This window comes from Trachurus japonicus, chromosome 16 (genome assembly GCF_045865225.1).
Source record: "Trachurus japonicus isolate A0001 chromosome 16, Traja_1.0".
NCBI classification, from domain to species: domain Eukaryota; kingdom Metazoa; phylum Chordata; class Actinopteri; order Carangiformes; family Carangidae; genus Trachurus; species Trachurus japonicus.
Genome location: NC_140922.1, coordinates 29,509,427 through 29,533,518, shown reverse-complemented (window position 1 = coordinate 29,533,518; position 24,092 = coordinate 29,509,427). Strand labels below are relative to the sequence as shown.

Here is a 24,092-nt window from a genome sequence, read left to right as displayed (position 1 = left end):
AAATTCATATACTTTGATTTTTTTTAATCTTTCAAATTCTCAGAAGGTAATTTCACATGGTGCATTTTGAGGACCTTGAATTTAACATAGAAAAATGAAACGTCCATTATGAAAATAAATCAATGAATGGATTGTTAGAAATACATATCAGAGCTTTCAACAGTATATCTGTATTACATTATACAATTGAATAGTTCTGCCTTATCATGTCACATGATGGCACCATGAAAATGTGATTTAGTATCACATTGTTTTTAATATTTTTACATTTTTCAAACTTAAACAAAAGAAAGAAACACACACATATTTAGTAGAGGTGTAATTACACAACGACAATAACAACAAACAGTATAATTTGTTTCCAGAGACAGTGAGTCGTTAGAGGGTGAAATCCCACCGAGCTGTCTGCATGAGTAGGCACCACTGGAGGTAAATGAGAAAACATATATTTTGGGTAAGGTGACCCTTGAGTCCAAGCCTCCAAGTCTCTTTTAGGATTAAGTAGCTGATAACTTATCTCTGGTTGGCTGGCTGCATGCTGTGACTTATTTCTAATGCATGCTCACTAATATCTCCAAATTAGCTTTTACTAACGTTTTTTCACAGATATTTTTTTTATTTATTTGACCTTTAAAACTTTTTATTGGAGATTAAAATATGATGCATTGGTTTGACTTTTACTTCGCACCAAGAAAAACAACTTTTTTTTTTTTTTTTTAACATGTTTATAACCAACAAGTCTCAGGTGCAGGTTGATGGTTGATGTGTTCAGCTGTTGATCCGGTAGCCAGCAGGACAGACGGAGGGTTGACCGGTTGAGAAGATGTGGTTGAGGGCCAGGAGGCTGTGGGATTAGACAGGATGAACACACTGGTCTACACTGTAGAGAGGCTCCCCTGCCTGGTGGCTTGCAGCGCTGCAACCCCACCACTACCCCCCCAGAAAACTGTGGGATGTGCTGTTTGGTCATGACGTTACCTTGGGTACATGACAGTCAGCCCCAACCAGGTTCTGTTTGGGTTCCACTCGCTTCTCTGAGCGGGTCGTCCCTCTTATTCTGTTCTGGTTTCTGAGGTGGAACGGGATCAGGAGCTCGGGGCCACATGGTAACACGTTCCACTTCTCAAACAGACCTGCGTTTATATATATAAAGAAAAAAGAAAGAAAGATTTTTCCATGGGAACGACACAGGACGGGCAGAATCTCACTGCTGACAGTACCGATGGATTCACTTTGTGTTTGTGGTCATGTTTGTTTCCTTGATTCCTGTTCTGGGTTGTGGTTCGATGATGAGTGGACACAGTGGGAGGCGAGTGGCCGCCCTGGGTGAGTTTAACAACACCGCCGAGCCAGACGGTGTTGAAGGATGGCGGCTAAAGAGTCAATGTACAGTTATAAAACACACACTGAGGCCAATGTTGTGTTGTTAGCAGCAGTTTTAGGTTGTGAGATTACCATGAAGTGTCAATCAACCCTCAATGTTTCAGTCACACACCCTTTACTTAACCTTCAATCAGCGTAACTGCTAACAGATGCTGTATAGCAATAGCAAAACATACAAACAGCTTCTTTAAAACCGTGTTATGACCATTTTTATTCGTTGTTATCCTCATGTTTTCCATATGTACGTGCCATTCCCAATAATCTCACTCATTTCTTGATGGAAATCCTCAAATGTTTATTAGACCTTAAAGGTGTTAGCTACAAGTTTAATTCCTCCCTGCCAATAGGTGTCGCACTCACACTCGCCCGCTCTCGCCTAGGGACCAGCTAGCAGCTAACGCTAACCGTATTTACACATCTGAATCATTTCACACCAACTCAGCTGCAGACGACCCGACAAACCCGCAGCATCACACCTGCACCGGAAACGTTACAGTACTGGCTGACCGTCCGTTAGTTAGCATTAGCATTAGCACGATGCCATTTTCTCCACAGAGCTATCATGATCTGGCTCCCCCTGAGCTCCGCCTCACGTGACATCAATGTACTAATGCTGTTGGCGCAGAGATCATTTGTGAACAAATTATTTCAGGAACTCTTCAGGAGAATCAAATGTCCACTGGGACTAAAGGACGAACACAAAACAGGTTTTAGCCAAAACACAGGACTTCACTTTCAATATGAGTTCTATAAATTAGTGTTTATCATCTATTACACATCTAACAGTGATTGCTGAGGTACGCAGTGATGATGGTTTGCAAAAACACGTGATAAATGAATAGTATGGCCCCAATAAAAGTCCAGTGACACAACCCGTGCTTGTGGAGAACTTAAATGCAACACAGTCCATAAAACTGCACTCCTTTACCATTTGTCTCAGAGACTGAGAAGTGGAGCGTTCACAAGTATCAGTACACAAACAGATGTATAAGGACATTTCTACATTCGTTTGTGTTGTAACTGTGAGACAGGATTTGGAGCTCGTGTACAATCTTAAAAGACTTGAGTCTGCATATTTCTGTCTTTGTGCACACACACACACAGCTTTTAGTCTGAACCTACACAGATTTCCGGGTGTTTGTTTGCTCGGTTTGTGTCGGATACAGAACGTGATGCACAAAAAAACTGAATGCAGCTTCCTCACGTTTAGCTTTGACTCTGCATGTTGCCACAGTTATGGACGTAGTTTCTCCTCTGGAACAAGTGGGAGCATTAAACATTCTTGTTTTAATAACTATATGAGGCCTGACAGTAACAACAAGTGATACAGAGCTTCTTAGCATTCACTATATGTGGTAACAGTGCGCTGACAGTTCAGTGTTGTGCTCCTGCTGCTCGACAGCTCTCTCAGGGAACGGAAAGTAAGTTTGATTAAAACCGAGAGTGGACGCTGAGTGTCACACAAAGTGTGCAGTCCAAAGTCCACACTGCTCTTAACCTCCCACCGCTCTGACTCTTTGTCAGCTTCCCCTACGACTGCAATGTGCAAAATCCCAGCTTTTCACTTGCTTAAGCTGCTTGAGTTGAATAGTCCTGCTGTTATCCAAACTCACCTGGACAACAAATCTCTGTCTAATTCTTCCCATGCACTTATATTGCAAAAACCTGAATGAAAACAAGATTTTAACTCGAGTCTGTGCACAAGAGACACAAAATACTAAAAGTGACTAATGCTAAGCTAAACAACAGCATGTAGAAACTAACATGGGGCTCTTCGGACCAGCGTTTGTGGCAGCAACAAAATCAATTCTGTTAAAAGAAGTGCTGCAGTCAGTAGTGGAGTCACTGGCAGGGACAGAGTGAATCTATGCAGATGTCAAGCAGGGTTTACATTCTGCGGCCTTCAATGTGCAATTTCATGCTGTTGAGCATTTGCTAACCAGTTTGACAGGCCGGGTCTTTTAGAGAGTGGAGAACCAAAGAATCTGTGTCCGATTCAATTTATAAAACCTTGTTACACCAGAGTACCATTGGTGTCGTTCCAGTGCTGGTGAAATAATTTGTTGTTTGGATCTAAGGCGTTAATTACCATGAAGCCTTGTGGCTGCTCCAGGGTCCAACAGGACCTTGAACATGCAAAACATCTGAAGCTGCAAAATCAACAAGAAAAAGATGCAGGTCTCACCTCAAGTCCTGTTTTCTGCAGTCGCTCCATCTGTTTGTCGATCAGTCATCTGCTGTGATTGATCCACCTCGGTCTGTGTTGGCCCTTTAACAACCATAAAGGAAGATCTGAATGTTATGTAATGTAAACAACTACTGTAGATGTGAACAGAAACTAAACCAAAGCTCTTATAGGAGGAGGGTTAATCTTCACTCTCAAACACCATCCATTTTCAAACACACCTCTTCTTCTATGTTTTCACCTCTCAGTCACACAACTAAAGAGCACCAAAGATGTAGATATTTGGAAATGCTGCCGGCCCCCTGGGGTGTTTTGTGCAACAAATCAGCTGCAGAGTAGACGATCGACTTCCTGTTTACACCAGTTTGCAGCTCGCTGGGTACATGATTGCTCATGCTTATGCATGTGTGCGTTTTAAGGTCTGTTAGTCTGGATGGAGCTTGTTTTTGTTTGAAAACACCAATTTTTAACGAAAGTGTAGCCGTTTAGACGAAGCAGAACTTATATTATCCTTTTGAAGCAGGACAATCAGTCACCAATGACAGCTGATCACATGTGACAGGAAACCACAAAAGATGCTTTGTAGACCAGGTTTGAGCCGAACAGCTCGGCTGTCACATAGTGAGTTGCTGTTTTAACGGTAGTAGAGTTGGTAACTAGACGACAGTGGCACAGCAGGTTTGAGGTAAACAAATACCTAAGCGATAATCAACGCGTAGGTGTGTGTTACAGAGTTTTAAGGCACGACTCAAAACTTTGGTTTATAATTGTTCGCATCGCCGCTGGTATGAATAGTTTTCACAGTTCACGGTCATGTTTTCAAATCAGAGTTAGAGTCATTTATTTGCTATTTGCAGTAAACTCTGCATTGGAAAGCAATTGCGAGAGTTTCACACTTAAGACATAGGACTGTGAAACAAACTTAGATAAACAATAAGGCAGTTGGGTACATAAAACATAAAATAAGATAAGAAGGACGGTGCCCCTAGTTATAGGCCCTCAATTGTCTAAAAAGAAATACAATGTACAAAACATTAGCCCTAAAAACTTTAATGAGCACGATAGAGTATCTGTGCATTTTCTTGTCTTTTATTTGTCACCTCCCCGGTGTGTAAAGGCCTTAAGAGCAGGAAATTTCCACTCCCTCAAAAATAGCAACACAGCAACAATATACCTGATCACACCTCATTATAAGGCCCAAGATAAGCTTCTGATTGGTTAGCACAGAGGTTAGCCAGTTGGTAATAGATAGCTACTGTAGCTAAGTACAGATGTCAGATGAACAAGCAAATTAATTTTCCTTTGTCAGTATTTTCTGTCGCATTTTGAGTTCAGAGAGAATAAAAGCTTCAGGTCCAGGTTAAACATGAAGGATTGACACCAAACACCAGGTCCAACCATGAGCCGTCCCACTCTGTCCACTCAGTGTGTCTGTGTCTGAGTGTGTGATCCAGGCAGCAGATGCAGAGGCCCGGTCTGGCCCGGTGCTGCCCCCCCCCTCTCCAGCCTAGTCCTGTACCAGACCTCACCCCGCCCCCTCTGCTCCTCTCGTTCAGGATCTGAGCTCATGCCGAAAGCGCTCTCCACCAGAATTGTAGGAGGAATCTGGTGGTTTTTCACGCTCATCATCATCTCCTCCTACACGGCCAACCTGGCTGCCTTCCTCACCGTGGAGAGGATGGAGTCGCCCATCGACTCCGCCGACGACCTGGCCAAGCAGACCAAAATAGAATATGGGATCGTAGAGGACGGCTCCACCATGACCTTCTTCAAGGTGAGTTACCACTCCATGTTATCAAACCAGATAACAGTAGTGTTACTCGTATCATCCAGGGATTCAGAGGCCCGAGCTTGAAAAGCAAAAGCTGCATGGGAAATATTACAAACTTGTACTGTAGTGCTCATTTCAAAGGGAAAAGAAATAACAGTTGTATTTTTTCTTAAAATGGTTCAGACACAAAAAGCTGAAGAGAGTCAGTTCCTACAGAGCGATCAACCTTGTGTTAATACAAGTATCGGCTCATTATATAAAAACCCAAATTTCAAACTCAAGGCTACTTAAAGATCTCACTTTACCGAACTAAACAGAAAATCAACCTTGAATCACAGATATGTTGAAATTCAAAGAGGTTCAGACAAATGCACGACTGCAGAGAGGATAGATGGAGCTTACACAATAATTCCTAACAATAAGTATATGTTATTTCTCATTTAAAAGAAATTAAATAATTTATTATCCAGTTTCTTTATTGTGTGAACTCCACATCTCACGACAGACTGAGCCTTTTTATAATCAACAATCTCAACACATCTTTACAATTGAATTCACACCTCCTTTTCACTTTCACATCTCACTCCCCCTCTTTATCTCTCCAGTTTCCATTGTCTCGTCTCAGGAAACAATCAAACTTTAATAATTCTCAATACTTCATAGGTCATAGCTCGGTGTCTGGATGAGACAGCCTCTGGGTGTACTTCACTAAATATGAGAAACATTACTAAAAAGAAGGTTTTAAAAAAGGAATGGTCAAAACCACAGATACTTACATTTCTTATATTACCTCTCAGTATCATCCTCTTTTAAAATGCCCCCAGTTTGAGATGTGTTGTAAAATGTGTTTTTTTTTATAAATGATATTACACCTGTCCTAATAAAAACCAGAGCGTGGCAAAGTGTGTCCTCCCCCACCCCCAAGGATGTCCACAACAGTTAACAGCAGTTTCTGCGGTGAACAGAGCCTCAAATAATAAATAACAAGCTTCTGAATTCCTAAAGTAAAGGTAGAAAATGAAATCTAAGTCCTCAAATATAAAGCTCTTGAACCATCTCATCAGTTTCAGTATCATTTCAGCAGCATTGGATGAAATTTATGGATGAAAATAAAGTCAGTGGGTTTACCACCGTCCTCCATGGAGACATCCAGTACACAGACAAATGTTACTCGATGCTTTTAACATTGATGATCTTCTGACTTTTCATTCAGAAAGTCAAACTTATGTTTCATTTTGTCCTTATTGTAATTCCAGCCATGAACAATAAGTTTTAGTTTTTTATTTAGTTATTTTAGAACTTTTATGAGTATAACTCAGTTAAACTCGGGCCATGAGGAGCTGGACTTGTATCGATTGGTCACCGGTCTCTAACTGGACTCACAGATTCACTCACACATTCATGCTTAAACCCCGATTTCCCCTTCAACCTTAACCTGCGTGTCTTTGGGCTGCAGACTCCATGAAGACAGCTCCCAGGTGGCCGGGTCATGTTGAAACCTAGAATACTTTTTTTTTGCTATGAGGCGACAGCGCTGACCGCTGATCCACCGTGTCGCCATGATCAAACACCAGTGGAACATCCTGGAAGCACAAAGCAGGGACAGCTCTGCTCTGGTTCCTATAGACGTCCTGCTGCTGCCTGTCAGGGTTAAAGGGGAATTGCCTTTTTTTTTTTACAACCTGGACCTTATTTCTAGCATAAAATACGATCATTTACTCACCCAGATAACTTCGGTGTCATTACAAGTCGTTCTGACGAAATTGGATCCAGCCGAGAGCCGCGTATATCCGTATAATGTGAGTCTACAGGGCAGTGCAATGCAGCCGCTAAACAACACATTATCCGCTGCAAAATTTGTTAATTTCACCAATATTTTGTTATGATACACTAGTGCTATTCCCCTCTGAGTCCGGGGTTAGCTGTTATCAACATCCGGGGTTTGTAGGTTGACCTACTGACCTCTGACCTGGATTATGTAATCTCCGAGCGCCGCGGCTTGTTGCTACCACTAATGCTACGGTTCGTTTCTGCGTGTTTCCGACTTGTCAGAACAAAATGAGCAGCTGGATGAAGTTCAGCTTCCACAGGCTTCCTCTCCTCAACCTGGACTCACTAAAGCTCCGGCTAGTTGAGCTAAAAATGGACCCGATTGCCGAAGCAGAATGATTATTATCAGAATGAGCCTGGGCAGCGGTCGGAGATGACATCATCCAGGTCAGAGGTTAGTAGGTCAACCTACAGACCCCGGATGTTGATAACAGCTAACCCCGGACTCAGAGGGGAATAGCACTAGCATATCATAACAAAATATTGGTGAATGAACGAGTTTTGCGGCAGATAATGTGTTATTTAGAGGCTGCATTGCGCTGCCCCGTGTTCTCGCATTATACGGATATACGCGGCTCTCTGCTGGATCTAATTTCGTCAGAACGACTTGTAATGACACCAAAGTTATCTGGGTGAGTAAATGATTGTATTTTATGCTAGAAATAAGGTTCAGATTGTAAAAAAAAAAAAGGCAATTCCCCTTTAATGGGTGAAGTTTGAAAACTTAGATTTCTTGATTTGTTTATCAGTCGATGGCACTTCAAGTTGAAGCTTCTTTTTTTTAAACGTTTTCATCCATCTGTGCTCGGAGCATTATGCATTCCCAGGTATCGCTCACACACACACACAGTTGTGATTAATATGTTTGTGTGCTTCGTCTTGACACTCACACCGGTCTCATCAGGAAACTGCTGCAGCACCGTCTCTTTATAATTCCACCACGTAAAGTAATGAAAACAACAGTTGGTGTAAGAAGCAGCATATGTGCTTTTTAATCATCGTACCGGCGATGAGGTCCCTCTGCAGCCATCATTTACAGCCTCAGGTCAGACACTGTGCGCTATTATGGGCTGGACTGGGATACACACACAGGATTATCACTAACACTGCCAACTCCAGCGTTCAAGTGTCAGGTTTGAAAATATGTTGCATTTTATAAAATAGCAAAAAATCTGCTCCAAACTTTCACACCTTCAACAAAATCCCACAAGAGTCACTGACAAGAAAATCATCTCATAAAAAACAAACTGCCTCTTCAACACAGAATACACAAGTCCAATCTGCAATTATTGAATCATGATGTGGAGAAGTGGGAAAAAAATACAATTAAACTTGATCTTGAATCTCTCACACCTAAACTTTGGCTTCAAGGCCAAAAACAAACTCTCTAATAATGCTGTAGTTGTAAAAAGTTATTAAAGCTCCAATTATAAACTTTTCCAGAGACAGCTAAGACTTCTGTTTCCATCAGACTATCATGCTGGTGAATGGAAAAACCTTGCCTCATAATCAGTGACCCCATCACTCCACATAGTCCAAAGACCTCACACCCAATAATCCATCAGTCATTAAACATGAACTAGTTGTTTTTACAAAGACTTTCATTCTTGTACAACAATCTCCTGTCTCATTAACATCTACTTACACTGGTCGGTTAATCCCAGTTAATCCCAATCAAACTTCATCCTGAACACATATATAAAATCCAAAAAAAAAGTTTGGAAACAGTCAATAATTTCCCCCATTTAATGAAACCAGTTGGTGTTGTATTTTCTATCGTTGGAAAGCCTGATTAGTAATTAAGCAACTAGGTACAACTTGTAAGGTTTGTGCATTGTGTTGCTCGTACCACGGATGCACGATCCTTACGTACCTTGTTTTAAAGGTGACTCATCAGGCTTTCCAACGGTATAAAATACAACACCAGTTGGTTTTATTAAAGGGGAGTTTAGGTTGTTTCTTCCAACCCAACTCTGATGCCACCCTTAAGATCGTCGTACCAGTTACCACCAATTACTTTACAGTAACTCCAGTGAGGTCACGTCTGTAAACAAAACAACACAAACTGCTGTACTCGACCCATCCTCCTCCCAGTCTTTGTCACTGTGTCACCACCTCGTCCTAATCACTACGACAACAGGATGTTGCCTGACAACAAACCCTAACGATGGGTCATAATAACCTGCTGCACAGACGACCCATGGACTCGCTCCTCCCAGCCAATTACAGTCTACAATTTTCTGTTGCCATGTCATGAAATAAATCATCTATATATACCAGAGATTGTACATTTGGTACACTCAACTGTGTGTAATAGGCACTGAATAAACCTCATGTAACTGCACAAAACTCAGGTATAGTTGATGCAAAAGTCAAAATTAGTCAAAAGCGATATGATCATTAAACTGTGATTGTTTATCATCTTCAGAATTAATTTCAAAAGAGGCTAAAACATGCAGGTATGAAAAGTTAAATGGAAAAAGTAAATCAATAAACACATTATCAGGTCTGGTGCACAGCAACTTTTAAGACTTTCTTTGCTTCTTCTTCTTTGTTAATTTGTGTTAATGAATCATTTGTCCTTCACTGAGTAATTGACTTAGTTATGATGTTGCGTCCACAGATCCTGTGTGAGGTGTTTAAAACAGAATTATTATCATGAAGCTCCTGTTACATCTGAAAACAGCTACATAATGTGCAATGCACAAACTTAGGATGTTAAACAATACGTCCATCAGAGGGCGGCATCAAGTCAAATGTTTCTGACGACAACAAAACGGCGACAGTGGATGAGGTCGTAAAAAAAGGAAGCTGTCTTTAAAGTGACTACGAGGACTTTCAGAAAGCAGAAGTGTTTTCACACTACATTTCCCATGAGCCTCTGCTCGCACGGTGAAATTCTTGGATGAAAGCGAAAGCATTTGTCAAGAATGTTTTCATTGATCAGGAACGAAAGTCGGAGGTTGGAAGACCATCAGATACCGTCGTAGTTCCGACCATAAACGATGTCAACTAGTGATGTAGCGGTGTTATTCCCATGACCCACCAGGCAGCGTTCGGAAATGCTAGGCGAGTCGACCACTAAATAATAATATTACTATAAAGACAAAATGATATATTTATCTAAAATGGGAACAAGTGGGTAACATAGATTCATCCACATTAATATGAGACTCTTTTATAACCAAAAGCAAACTCCTCTGGGTCTCTTTAAAAAACATTACCAAACCAATTCTTCAGAAATGATAATGTTTAAACTGTGCTGTTTCTGTTTGGTCTGCACACGTTCAGAAAATGCTAGATGAGGACAGACAGTATTGACAGAAGGCTCCGCCCACATCGGCACAAGTCTCTAACCTTAGGTTGATTTAGTGCAGCGCGCTGACGGGTTGATGTGGGCGTGCATCACAATTACTTTTCAAAACAAGAAGAAAAAAGATGACAAAATACCCTTTGTTGGGGTAATTATGGATGTGTGCTGTAAAATGCCAGTCTATGGGTGGCTAATTATGTAAATGTCTGCACGGGATAATCTCTGAAGCATTGAAGCATCTCACTCATCTTCCTCGCAGGGACGTTCCCTATGGATCGCCGCTACAATAACACTGAATAATTTAATAAGCAAACACACACCACAGCTGTGTCGGGCTTGTTAGCTAATAAAATCACATCTTATTAGAGACAGCGCTGGGTTTCTCACCTAGTGTGTATAATGGGGGTGATGGCTGGCAGAGTTGGCGCCACAGACACTGGCCCTTTATATGAGTGTGCCACTGAGCTCCATGTCCCCCGGCTATACAAGCCTGGCTTGTTTTGCATTAGCCATAAGACAGATGGGGAGGAACACCTTCAGCATGGTGATTAAACCAAGCAGAAAAAGCTCCGTGACGCGATGAGCCTGATACCCGACGAAGGGAGGACGCAGCATGTGGTGGTAGAAGAAGAAGAAGATGAGGGACAAAGAGAAAACTGCAAATTGAAAATCAATACGGATTCAAAAACACATATGAAAATACAGAATAAATACAAGAAAAGGAAACATGGTGCAAATGAACAACAATCTGCAGGAAGCCAAAACAAACACAATTCACAGGAAGATCACAAATAATTCAATATAATGAGTTTGAATGGAACTTGGATATTGCAGTAAGTAGGACATATTTAAAAATGATTAAAAAGACAAAAAGGAGTCGACCGTAAATATATTTTGTCATGACAAATTCATTTTCCCAACAACAATTGCCACAAATCTACATATATTTTTAAGTCTGTCCCTCTTTTCACGGTGTCCATGTGTCGTCCTGTTAAAGCGTGTTGCTGCTGCTGTTGGACCGACAGTAGAGTGGATGTTGAACATCCGTCCTCTGCTCAGTGCAGCATCAACACTGATGTCAGGTCAGCAGTCAGAGCTGCTAATGAGGAGCTGAGTCTTCCTCTTCACTGACACAGAGTCAGTTCCTACAAACCGTAGCCTGTGTCGAGAGACGCAGAGAGACGCTGTGTGTTTTCTATGTTGTAGCTGAGCTTGTGTGTGTTTGTGTTTCAGGGTGTCTGTAGCTCTTGCCTATGAGCTTTTTATATATACAGTACTTTATTCTCTTTTTTAAGCATACGTTAGCATGAGTGTATGGCTGAATGTGTGTATTGTCCTGGTGTGTCATGTAAATGTTTTATATGATGATTTCACATCTTATTTGAAGAGCTGGTCTCTGAGTGCACCAGATTCCGTCGTATGTTCTTGTAACATGACAATGAATAATCTTGAATCGTGGGGAGAAGTTAATGCTACACTTCATACATTTTCTTATTAAAGGGATAGTTCAACATTTTGGCAAATTGGCCCATTGCCATAATCCCTATAGTCTTAGGAGTTTGTTACCTTTAATTGTCGGTGCAAGCTATTTTTAGAACGGCGGAGCAGAGCCGCGAGCTGCTCAGAGCTACGCTACGGAGGCTAATGGGATTTCTTGGTTTCCCTCATCAAACTCATCAAATACACAATCCAACAACTCCAAAATGCTCTGGTGGACAAGTTGTGGCCTGCACATTCACCACGCTATGAGATAATAACAGAACGTTGCCAGACTGAGTTATTTTAGAGGGAAATGCAGAGACTGCTTGCTGAAAAACTGCCACCGATGGGAACGTGCATTAACAGTTTTGCATGAATTTACCTCAAAGAAATACCGTCATATCTGATGAGTTTGATGAGGGAAACCAAGAAATCCCATGAGCCTCCGTAGCGTAGCTCTGAGCAGCTCACGGCTCTGCTCCACCGTTCTAAAAACAGCTTGCACCGACAATTAAAGGTAACGAACATACTGCTATGACTATAGGGATTATGGCAAAGGGCCAATTTGCCAAAATGTTGAACTATCCCTTTAACACAATCCTTCTAACAAAAAGTTAGAGACCAAATTCTTCTTTTTCATAAATTCTATGTAGTAATAAAGACTTTGTTAGAGTGAAAGACAGAGACTAAAAACCCTAAAGTGACTCTGGACCAGAGGAGCTGCTGAGAAAGTAACTGAAAAGACAGTTTAGTTTTTACAGCTTCAGTCTTGGATCCACAAAAGTTTAGTCTTTAAACTCCAGGCAGCCGTTTCTGTCAAGCTCCCTCTGTGTGTCGAATGTTTAGTTATTAATCCTCAACCTTAACATACTATATAACTCATATCACCTGTTCACACATGCGCTTTGTCGCCCGCTCTCTCTCTTTATTCATATTTCTACAGTTTGTGTTTATATTTCTCTGCAGTGATCCTAAAGGCTAAAGACACAGAGAGTTCAGATGAATCCCTGTGATTCTGTCTGGCTGCTTCAGTCTACTAACAGATCTGTCGCCGTGACAGTCGAATTCCAGGTCGAGCTGAAGAAGAAGCTACAAACGTGTTTTCTTCCTTTTCTCAGCCACCTGTGTTGACTGTCGACACTTAAATCTGCTCTGAGAGAATTCCTCATAAAAGCAAAGTTGTTGTTTGTGCTGACAAAAAAACAAACTCTCTTCCCCTCCGTCTTCCAGGAGCTCTTTGAAAAACTATGCAAAACACTTTCACAAACAAGCGAGCGAGCAATTCAAGGCTACACACACACACACACACACACTAAATACTGTATGCATAAAAACTGAGGCGCATTGTGCTGTAATTCAGTTTGATTGAGATAAAACACACAAACAAAACAAAACAAAACATGCAACACACACACACTTACACACACAACCAGTGGAAATGTAAAACTCATGATTTCCTGCAGCAGTAGATGCAACAATAATAAACCGTTAAATATGAAATAACCACTTGAGCAGCAGCTTAACGTATAACTGAGGCCTCATAAACAGCAGCAGTAGCAGTAACAGTAACACTCAACAACGTACTGTACAGCGGGACATTGCTAGGCAACACAGCAGCGTTGGTTGATGTTGTCGGTGCTTTACAACAAACTGATTTGTTGTCTGAGCGTCGGTCTGCAGAACACTCAGAGTCCTTGAGGCTCGGCTTTCTGTTCCTTCTCAATCAGGAGTCTAACGGGTCCGTTCACACCGAGCGTCGACTCTCGCTGCTGCTGCTCAGAGTTTTTTTTCAAAGCCGGAGCTGAATGAGCTCTTTGCAGCCGTGACAGCAGGAAGCTGCGTGTTCCTGACTGGAGTCGGAGCTGACGGCTTCAGGATTCAGCGTGGGGCCAAACGCAGAATCAAACCTGTTGATCGCACAGCAGCGCAGGTGGCTTTTACTCGGTGTGTTTACTGGATGCTGCACTTCATGACTGATTTAGTTTTTGTTTATTCCCTTCAGCTGAGGTGATGCTAATTTAACCACGGCCCCACAATGTCCCATATTTCTCTCTGTTGTGCTGTTGTACAGTCTTAAAGGGATAGTTCACCCAAAATTCAAATTTCACTCATTTTCTACTCACCCTCATGTCAACGAAGGGCTGGGAGAAGTTTCAGAGTCCTCCGTTCCTTCTCGGAGTTACGGGGGGGGTCCGCGCAGCAGTATTTGTCCATATAATGGTTGTGAACGGAGCTCACTTTTCTTTGTCCAAAAAGACACACCGAAAAACATCCAAATACCTCCATGCTGCTCGTCTGTAATGTCCCTCTTGTATTGAAGCCCCAACATGAGAAATTGTTCCGCCGGTCAGTGCAAATCACATGAGATTTGCACTGACACAGGAAGAGCAGTGAACCGAGACACTGGGAGCTTCCGCTACAAACAAGCTTAAAACATAGTAGACTTATTGAATTTTTTTCAGAACAATTTCTCATGTTGGGGCTTCAATACAAGAGGGACATTACAGACGAGCACTATGGAGGTATTTGGATGTTTTTTGGTGTGTCTTTTTGGACAAAGAACAGTGAGCCCCATTCACAACCATTATATGGACAAATACTGCTGCGCGGACCCCCCCGTAACTCAGAGAAGCCACGGAGGACTCTGAAACTTCTCCCAGCCCTTAGTCAACATGAGGGTGAGTAGATAATGAGTGAAATTTTAATTTTGGGTGAACTATCCCTTTAATAAGATCAGTATGTCCTTTATTCGTCCCACGGTGAGAAAATGTCGCATTAACATCAATGAAAGGAATAAAAAGCACAAACAAAGACACACACACACACGCCCCAGGGAATCGAACCCCAGTCTTCCATGTGTCGTGTGGGGACACAAACACATCCTCACATTTCCTGGTGGTGGTTTTACACTGGACTCACCATTCAGTACAGATTCAAAATCAATCCCTAGATTAAAAAAAAAAAAGATTCAGATTTTTTAGTCTTGTAAACACCACTGATGTATGTTTCTTCCCAACATGACTTAAGCTCGTCAGTCCTTTAGATCAACATGGCTTGGTTCAGACTGCAGCACACATCTGATTTATAGGCAAATCTGATCAGAATCACATTTGAAACCACTTCCGTATGCGGATTGAAACACCTTGTGCTTCCATGTTGGTTTATGATAACCTGTGATCATCATACTAACCCTGAACGGTGCACTCCTATAATTGGTCAGTGGCTGCAGACATGTAGAATATGGAGGGACCATGATGCTGCAAACACATCAAACATACATTTGATTTCACTCTGTGATGGTGCAGCTCTCAAAAGAGGAAGAATACACAAAACCCAACCGCGTTATTGGAATAACTTGTTTAATGCTGCTCAGCCGTCCTGGAAGTCACAGCAGCAGTTTATTGAATATCAAGTGGATGTTGTATCGTGTTTGGAGATGAAGCCTTTTGACTTTGTCCTTGTTAGATAAAAACAGATTTTGTCATTTGCTCAAATATTGAAAACATGGTTAGTAGGTTTAGTGACAGACGTCCTCTTGTGTTTGCTTGAATATTGACGACAGTGAAGAAGCAGAACTTAAATCTTAAAGACTGTTGTAGTTCTGGCTGCTGGTTGGACAGTTGAACAGGAAGTGCGGCCCCGTGGGGAAGCCGGGACAAACTTAATCAAAGTCTAAAAGCAGTGATTTATTAAATTGGTGCAACCGAATTACACCTCGAAAACAAAGCAACAAGCAAAATAAATAAGAGAAGCATCTCATTATCATGTGAACTGAGGGAAACGGAGCTGATGTCAAACACACCTACATGCTCGTCTGTCTTTTCACTTCTCTCTGTTGTTCTTTTGTTTAATGATTGTAACAATGAATCTTTTCGTGATGAATAGCATCAGACGCACTCAGCCCTGCATCTCAAACATTATCATGTTAGATGAGTCTGTCCTCTTCCAGTCTGCTATTGGATTCTACAGAATTAGGATGATTACTGTGCACTTTTGTTTCCTGCTCCCCGAGGTCCTGCCGGAGCTCAGCTAATGTTGATTTGTTATTTTGTTGACTCTGCACTGTTGGCATGAAAAATCGGCTCCGTAGAACAATTAATATCTTGTTTTGGGATGAGTAGAGTAATTGCATCGCTGTGTGACACGACCTGCAGGAGATTTCTCCCGGATCACAAGTTGAATTTAAGTTTGTGTTCAGAGTTTAAATGTGCGTTTTTTCTTTTGCATGAAATTGAAAAACTGAGCAGAATTATGTGTCAAGACCTTCTTGTTTAAAGCCTATTCATCGCTCAGTGGGACGTTTCTATATTGTGGATAAAGAGGAGAATCAAGAGAGATACTGAGTCACTGAATCACATTTGAGAGAGAAAGGGTAAAAAAAAAAAGTTATTGCCAGTGTGGCAATTGTTGTGCAGTGTTTTTTTGTTGCAGTTGTTGTTTTTTCCGGCAGACGCTTTCTAAAAGCAGTGATTCACCCTGAGGTTTCTCCAATTTCCCCCTGTTAAAAAGGTTTCTCCAATTTTCCCCTGTTAAAAGGGTTTCTGGGAGTTTTTCCCAGGACAGAGGATGTTGTTATGATGCCATGTAAAACCCTTTGAGACAAATTGTTTGCAAAAATGGGCTACATAAATAAAATTACCTTGCCTTGCCTAAAAAAGCTGAGGGTTTTAAGTGCTGTTTTGATCGTTGCATACAGTAATCACGCATTTATCATACTTTTTTTTTACTACTGCTACTCTCATGCATAGTTTCATGATTTATTCTCTCTTTTTCCGGCCGTGTAGATGTTTTTTTTTTTTTTTTTTATAACACTGGGTTTTAAAAATGTCCCATATTTAACTATTTCTGGGCTTTCTCTTGGCGTCACATCCTGCTCTGAGTTTGACCAATCAGCACAGAGAAAACCTCAAGCCCCACTCCAGAGTTTTTCAGGGCCGATCTGAGTCCCTACCCTGAGACAGGGTCTCCTTTCGGCCCCGTAAAGGTTCCTGTAAACGGCCCTGTGGGGGAGGTTCCTGCTGTGGAGACACACCGCGTTTCCACTGCAGGAGTTCCTGGTAAAAGGAGGGAGTAGGAACTTCTACAGGAACCGTCCTCTCACTCGGCCCTCTCGGTGGCCGTGTCTCCACTGCAGACAGGACCCACCGGGCTCTGATGGCGACGTGCAACAGTTTTGATCACTGCGTGGTCGTTGTGCAGCGTTTTTTTTCACGTAATCCCGCGATCGCCTATTTACCACTCTTTTTTTTTTTTTTTTACCAGGCCTACTGCTACTCTAGTCTTTTACTGAGTTATTCTCTCTTTTTTCCAGCTGTTTTTCCATTTTTAGTAACGTTGGGTTATAAAAATGCATCTTATTTTGGGGCTTTCTCTTAGCGTCACATGATCCTGCTTTGAGTCCAGTCAGCACAGAGTAAATCTTAAGCCCCACCGGGACATTTTCAGGGCCGATCCGAGTACCTACCCCCAGGCAGGGACTCCGTATGGCCCCGTAAAAGTAAAAGAGGCTGTGGAGATACACCTAAGTCTGCACAAGTGGAGCAACAGGAACCACAACCAGGATTAGGTTGGGAAGGAAACCCAGTGGCCTGGCAGACAGGAACAGTCAGTTGGGTGACCATCGAGCAGAGAGCAGGACCGGCGAGACCAGACCACCAGAGTGCTGAGCAGGAGGAGGTCAGCTGGAGATCTGGGCCGACCGTTGACCTGGAAGGTCGGGCAGCGCGTCAACAGGAACTGTCACCAGGAGATCCAGGGCCGGTGTCAGCTGCACCACCGACAGGAGGTCAGGAGCAGATGTCCACCGCACCACCGACGGAGGAGCAGGAAACAGACAGAGATGAGTGTCTGCAGGTTGGCAGGCTGCAGTGCAGATGGAGACCAGTGGATCAAGTGGCTCAGCTATCCAGCTGGTGGGATGATGGGATGTCTGGGAATTAGGAAGTGATTTTTTAAAAAAAGTCCAATCCACTCTCACAGCTTTCTGCATTTAAAAAAAAAAGACATTTCTGTTCTCTGTCCTCCGTACAACACACGAGGGAATGTGACAATTCAGGAAGTTGGTCATCAGCTGAAGAGCTGCTGGGTTCAGAGTCAGACAGCTTGTACAGAAATGCAGACAGGATTCACTGAAGGTGCATTCATGAGACAAAAACAAACAAAACAAACTGTACTGAGGAAAGACACACCAGGAAACACACAAACACAACACACACCCCATCTCTCACATGACACACTTCAAAACACTTTTCTCTTTTTAGTGCAAACGGTAGTAAGCAGCAGCCTGCGGTGTGTTTCCTACTTTTCCTAACTCCTTTCAAACATGAATGTGTCCCAATTTCAATAACAAGACGGACTCGCGCAGAAACAGGAGGAGAACTTATCCTCCGCTCTGATCTGACCGAGGCCGATAGCGGATTCACTTTACTCTTTTTGTCACGATCGCCGGCGCGCGTCACTCTCTGCTGCCCGAGGCCTTTCAGGTCTCGCTGAAAGCACTTTTTTGCCAGAATCGGCAGCACGGATCTGAATACAGGAGGGGATTATAAAGGATTTCTAATCTACTGCCTCTTCACTGTGAAGAGGGGAGTAACCTGCAGTTCCTGTACGTACAGGGAACAGTGAGAAAAGAGATTGTTCAAAGAGAAGCAGTCAGATACTATTGAAGGAGACTCTCTGTCAGGGACACCCAGAAAACATGAAGATTGGAGGTTTTTCAATCTTTAGCTACAATGAGTCTGTTGAATGAATTATAATGTTCAAAGACATTTCTTGTCTATTTTATTTGCCATGGTGATGATGGTGGGTCCACACCTCTCTGCTGTAGTTGTCCTTCATTTACCTTAATCTCCTCTCCAGTTCCCATCGCTGTCCTCATCCACCAAGACCTCTTGTTTCTGGTTTATGAAGGTCTTGATGTTACTGCTGATTCAGTATTTGTCCTTACAGAAGTGAAAGTCACTGTCTGTGGAGCATCGACCACTCTGTGGGGGTCAGATCTTTCTTTTTTCTGTGACTCCAGCATCACAATTCACTCTGTGAACTGAATAGAGTCCTGTAGAGACTCACTGGCCTCTGGCGTCCAGTGAATGAGCAGAGTTTGTAGGAAGTCTGAGGAAAAATACAAGTTATGATCTTATCTGCCAAGTGGTGGTGGAGCTGAAGCAGCGTAAGCCTCCCTGATGTGTGTATACAACACATCAAGTGTCTTATTTTCCAGTGAAGAACAGTCAGGTGAGAGGTGAGAGTCACATGCTTTAAATCCACTGATACAGCGATGAATGGAATAAAACACTGACAGCTGCAACAAGTTGTTCAACAACCACATTTCTGATGCTTTTCTTTGACTCATTCACAAAACTAAGACAAAGAAACAACTGACTCTGGTCCATTCATTTACTCTGACACCTAAACTGGGGGTTTAGATAAAACATCATCTCTACAATCGATGACCAACCTGCTGTATCAAACCACCACAGCTGCCAGCGTGGCTCAAGCTGCTTAACCAACCAGCAAAATCAATTAACCAGTCAACACAAAGAGCTCCTGATAACTGGGACTACACTGTGGTCTGGACAGTAGCAACTGGCAAGTGTACAAGCTGCCTGTTCATACTGCTAGAATGAATATACATATTTATTCTATTATCACTTTGTCTTTTTTTTCTTTTTTATTATTTTGTCTTTCCTATTCAAAATAAACACTTCAATTAATAAATCAATCAATCGTGATAATGCAGTTATAACACTGTATAACTGCATTATAAGTCATTATAAGTATGGTTATACAGTAATGTGTTATAGAGATAGGCGTTAAATAAAGTGATACTGAATAAATAGATTGTATTGTATTGACTTATAAATGTGTATATCTGTCAAAATTATCATAAGGCTTTATACCAATAAGCAACCAACCCGACCCAAGTCATTTCTATAAATCTTCGTCCCAAACCAGCCGGTCTGGTTCCCATTGAAAACTCTAAAGGCAAAAGTTGGTGCATTATGGAACATCCTGACTTTATAGTTTCCCTCACATGCAGCTCCTGGCTCCATTAAAAGAAAAAGTTCCACCCCAACCCTCCAATACAAAGGCCAGAAACTCAGCAGTAACTTCTCTCACTGTTGTACCCGTTCCCTTCTCCAGGATCTCACGGTGCTTCAGCTGTAATCAGCTCTGGATCCCTGTGCGGCGGGCGGCTGTAGGTAGCCCATGCACCTCGGCTCTGGGTGGTTATCTGCCTCAGCGCGTATGCACGGCCACAGCTCGCGCCTTATCAGCAGTCTGAAGCTTGCATGCTCAATCACCTGATTTGTCAAGGGTGACTCCAAAAGATTCTGATAGGCACTCCGCAAATCACCCAGTTGATCTAAAATATCGACCAGCCACAAAAAGTCATTACACACAATAATGGCGGGCAGGACCTTGAAGATGTGACTTAATTAGGTTTCAAATGGCTTCAAAAATGCCTTCAAATCCGCTCCCCTGGAGAGCTATGTGCTCTTGGATTTTTCTCAGTGATTACAGGTGTAGAGAGTGAGTCACGCCGCCGCTGACAACGCCGCAGCCGCTTCTAACATCAGACGTATGCAGTCGCACAAACTCACACCACCGCTGCTCTTTAGCATGCGAGTCTGCTCCGGCCCGTGCCCCCCCCCACCCCCCAACACTGCAAGTGATAATGATTCAGGCCGACAGAAAGCATACACCAGTGCTGGTGCTGCAGAAAACTTCTGCTGAAGCAAACAACATGTTTTTTTCTAATGAAATTTAGAACATAATTGGATGTAAATGGTTTTTCAGGCCTTGATGGAGCTGCTGCAGACTTTGGCAGTATTTAAAGATGTGACGTGGGCGCTCTGCCTGTCATTGTGTGTGTGTGTATAAATAATCCGTCATTAACCTCCAACCTAGGACTTAATTTTCTGCAAGAAAACACCACAGCTGCTGCAGTGAAAGATTTCAGTTTTCACTCAATATCGCTATTCTATTTCTTTTTTTTGTGTGTGTATCCTCACAGAAAACCAAGATCTCCACATACGATAAGATGTGGGAGTTCATGAGCAGCCGGAGACACTCTGTGATGGTGAAGAACGTGGAGGAAGGCATTCACCGCGTGCTCACCTCGGACTACGCCTTCCTCATGGAGTCCACCACCATCGAGTTCGTCACGCAGCGCAACTGCAACCTCACCCAGATCGGAGGCCTTATCGACTCCAAAGCCTACGGGGTCGGCACGCCAATGGGTACGTACAGTACGCTGTGTTTGTCATCCTATGTGTTAGATACACGTCTGAAAACCAGGAGCTCCTCAGAGCTTCTTAGTGCAAGACAGAGCTACCTGGTTAAAGATAAAGAAAACAATACTTTATTAATCCCCAGGTGTTGTTTATTGTTGATTTATTAGGATCCCCATTAGCCATTGCTTCATTATAAGATCAATGGCTGTTCTTCCTGGGGTCCAGCACATACAATTACTAATAGAGTAAAAACATTTGGAGTAAAAACAACATGAAAAAACTAACTAAAACTACACTACAATCATCCAGATATCATAAGAAATAGTTAAACCGTTTAAACATTTGCAGATACAACACAATACTTAAAGGTTCAGTGTGTAATATTTGTCAAGGTTTATTGGCAAAATCTAAATATACTACCAATTTGTATAAGTGTATAATCGTTATAAGATAAAATCTGTTTGGTTTTCGTGTAGCCTTATAATTCTTATCTTATATATACATATAGCAAGGGTCTTGCTTAGAGAGTGTCGCCATCTTGCGCCGCCATGTTTGTACAGAATGAAAAATCCAACCAACCAGAGAGCACGTTTCAAAAGTTTCACGTTAATAATTAAACAATAGAATTATTTAATAGATAAATAATAGAATCTGAAAGCTAGATGTCACTGTTTTCCCCTCATTTTACACATTGGACCTTTAAGCTTATGGTGTGTTCCAGGCAACCCATAACTCGTGTTTTTCCGACCCGTGAACTCGTACCAGATCGTTCTAGTGCATTTTCACGGGTAACAGGTCGAAAAAAGACGAGTTAGGGGTTGCCTGGAAACGCTACAAAGTCGTAAGTCGTGACTTGAGGTCACACAAAAACAAAACACAAACACAGAACACAAAAACGACAACACAAAAACAAACAAAAAAGGAAGAAGAAGAAGAAGTCAGACACTAGACTATCTCCTCTCTGAAAACACATTTTTCAATTTATTTTTAAAACTACTTTTGCTTACCACTAATAGAAGCTCAGTGTTACGACAGTAGGCAATAAAAGCAGATAAGAAAAGCAAGAAAAGCAGATGATCAAAAGAATATTTAAATAGTAGAATAAATAGTTATTCATAGTTATATGAAAATATTAAAAACACATGGTTGTAAAAAAAAAAAAAAAAAGTGATTGATACAGTGTTGGGACCGTGTTGAGGCCTCACTTATTTGAGGCCTGATGGCGGTGGGCACAAAGGAGTGTCTTAAGAGTTCAGGGGTATAAACCACTGGCTGAATGGTTCAGGTGTTGAAGTGAGATTTAGGATTTAGGAATTTATTAATTTAAAACAGGGGCACAAATGCACAAATAAACATTAATCTTGTAGGATGAGAAAAGATGTCTTCACCCAAGTAATAGCAGCATTTCTAATTTCCTCCTGTAGTCCCTGGGCAATTATGAGAAGATGAAAAGATAACAATATTAAAATGGCTGAAATATAAAAGTATAAAAATGAAATGACGGCCATAATATTTGAAAATAGACGAAACAAACTGACAAAACAGGACAGGATCAGGACACGGCTGTCTTCTTTTCAACTGTCATGGCGGTTAAGTTTGCAAGTGTGCACTTCTGGAAGCGTGTTGCATTCACAGACTTAATCCTGATCTGGTTATTACAAACTCCTTTTCTTACAATGACAGGAGAAGGTGTCTGGTTTTCTGTGCATGTAAAAATATGATGTCTCACTCTCTGGTGGTTCGTCAAACAGACCCGGTAATGACAGATAATCCTGCTGCTCAGTCTGCAAATGTAACCAGGAAATCAGAAGATGAAACAAAAGTCACATCCCACCCGGCTGCACATTAAAAAAAAAAAAGCTGTGTTAAACTGCATTTGGTGCATTTACGCTGCACTGCGCCCCGAGGGGAAGCCCATGTGGTGGGAAATACTGAGCAGGGAAAATCCTGGGGTTATCTCCAGCAGGCAGAGGAACAGTGTAACACAAGTGGAGGGGATGAACAGAGGGAGAGGCTCCACAGCAGAGAGTGGTAATCCTGTTACAAACACAGTCGGAGGAGAAACGTCGGTTCACCACCTGTGGAAGGAAAAGCCGACAGACAACTTAGCATGATGACCTCTCGCAGAAAAAAAAAAGAAAAGAAAAAAGGGCTGCACTTCACATCTGTATCTTCCTTCAGCAGAGAGTTGGGGGATTGTGAAACACGTCCTGCAGTGTTTATTCCTCCGGCCTCCTGGAGTCTGAATTATGAAACCGGCTCAGTCAGCGTCGGTCTAATGAGCATGAAGCTTCACAGCGCTTCAGAAAAACACATGTGCCACAGTTTTGTAGAACATTTCTGACACAACTTGGCCCTAAAGTGAGAAAACAAACAATAAGAAATTTAATTAAAATAAAAAAACACAACTAACACCCCAAAAAAAGTAAGTAGTCACCAGTAAAATCAGTGGTGTAGCTATGAGATAATAACAGAACGTTACCAGACCAGAGTTGTTTTAGAGGTAAATGCAGAGACTGTTTGATGAATTTACCTCTAAAACAACTCTGTCTGGTAACGTTCTGTTATTATCTCATAGCGTGGTGAATGTGCAGGTCACAACTTGTCCACCAGAGTGTTTTGGAGTTGTTGGATTGTGTATTTGATGAGTTTGATGAGAGAAACCAAGAAATCCCATTAGCCTCCGTAGCGTAGCTCTGAGCAGCTCGCGGCTCTGCTCTGCCGTTCTAAAAATAGCTTGCACCAACAATTAAAGGTAACGGCAATGGGCCAATTTGCCAAAATGTTGAACTATCCCTTTAATGTAAATTGCAGTAAATGTGATTTTAGTACACATGAATCCATGATCTTACTGTGGCTGGTTCATATGGTAGAAACATCTTCACTTTTATATAC

At 42.0% G+C, this 24,092-nt stretch overlaps 1 protein-coding gene across 3 annotated transcripts in view; it reads left to right on the top strand.

Moving 5' to 3' along the window:
• The window catches only part of grik2 (glutamate receptor, ionotropic, kainate 2), a 322,650-nt gene that overhangs the window by 261,517 nt on the left and 37,041 nt on the right, over positions 1 to 24,092 (top strand). For all 3 annotated transcript variants that reach the window (XM_085803022.1, XM_085803021.1, XM_085803023.1), the window contains exons 13-14: positions 5,125 to 5,342; positions 20,978 to 21,203. In XM_085803022.1, coding sequence (XP_085659148.1) covers positions 5,125 to 5,342; positions 20,978 to 21,203 — 444 coding nt within the window. The remainder of the gene's footprint in view (positions 1 to 5,124; positions 5,343 to 20,977; positions 21,204 to 24,092) is intronic.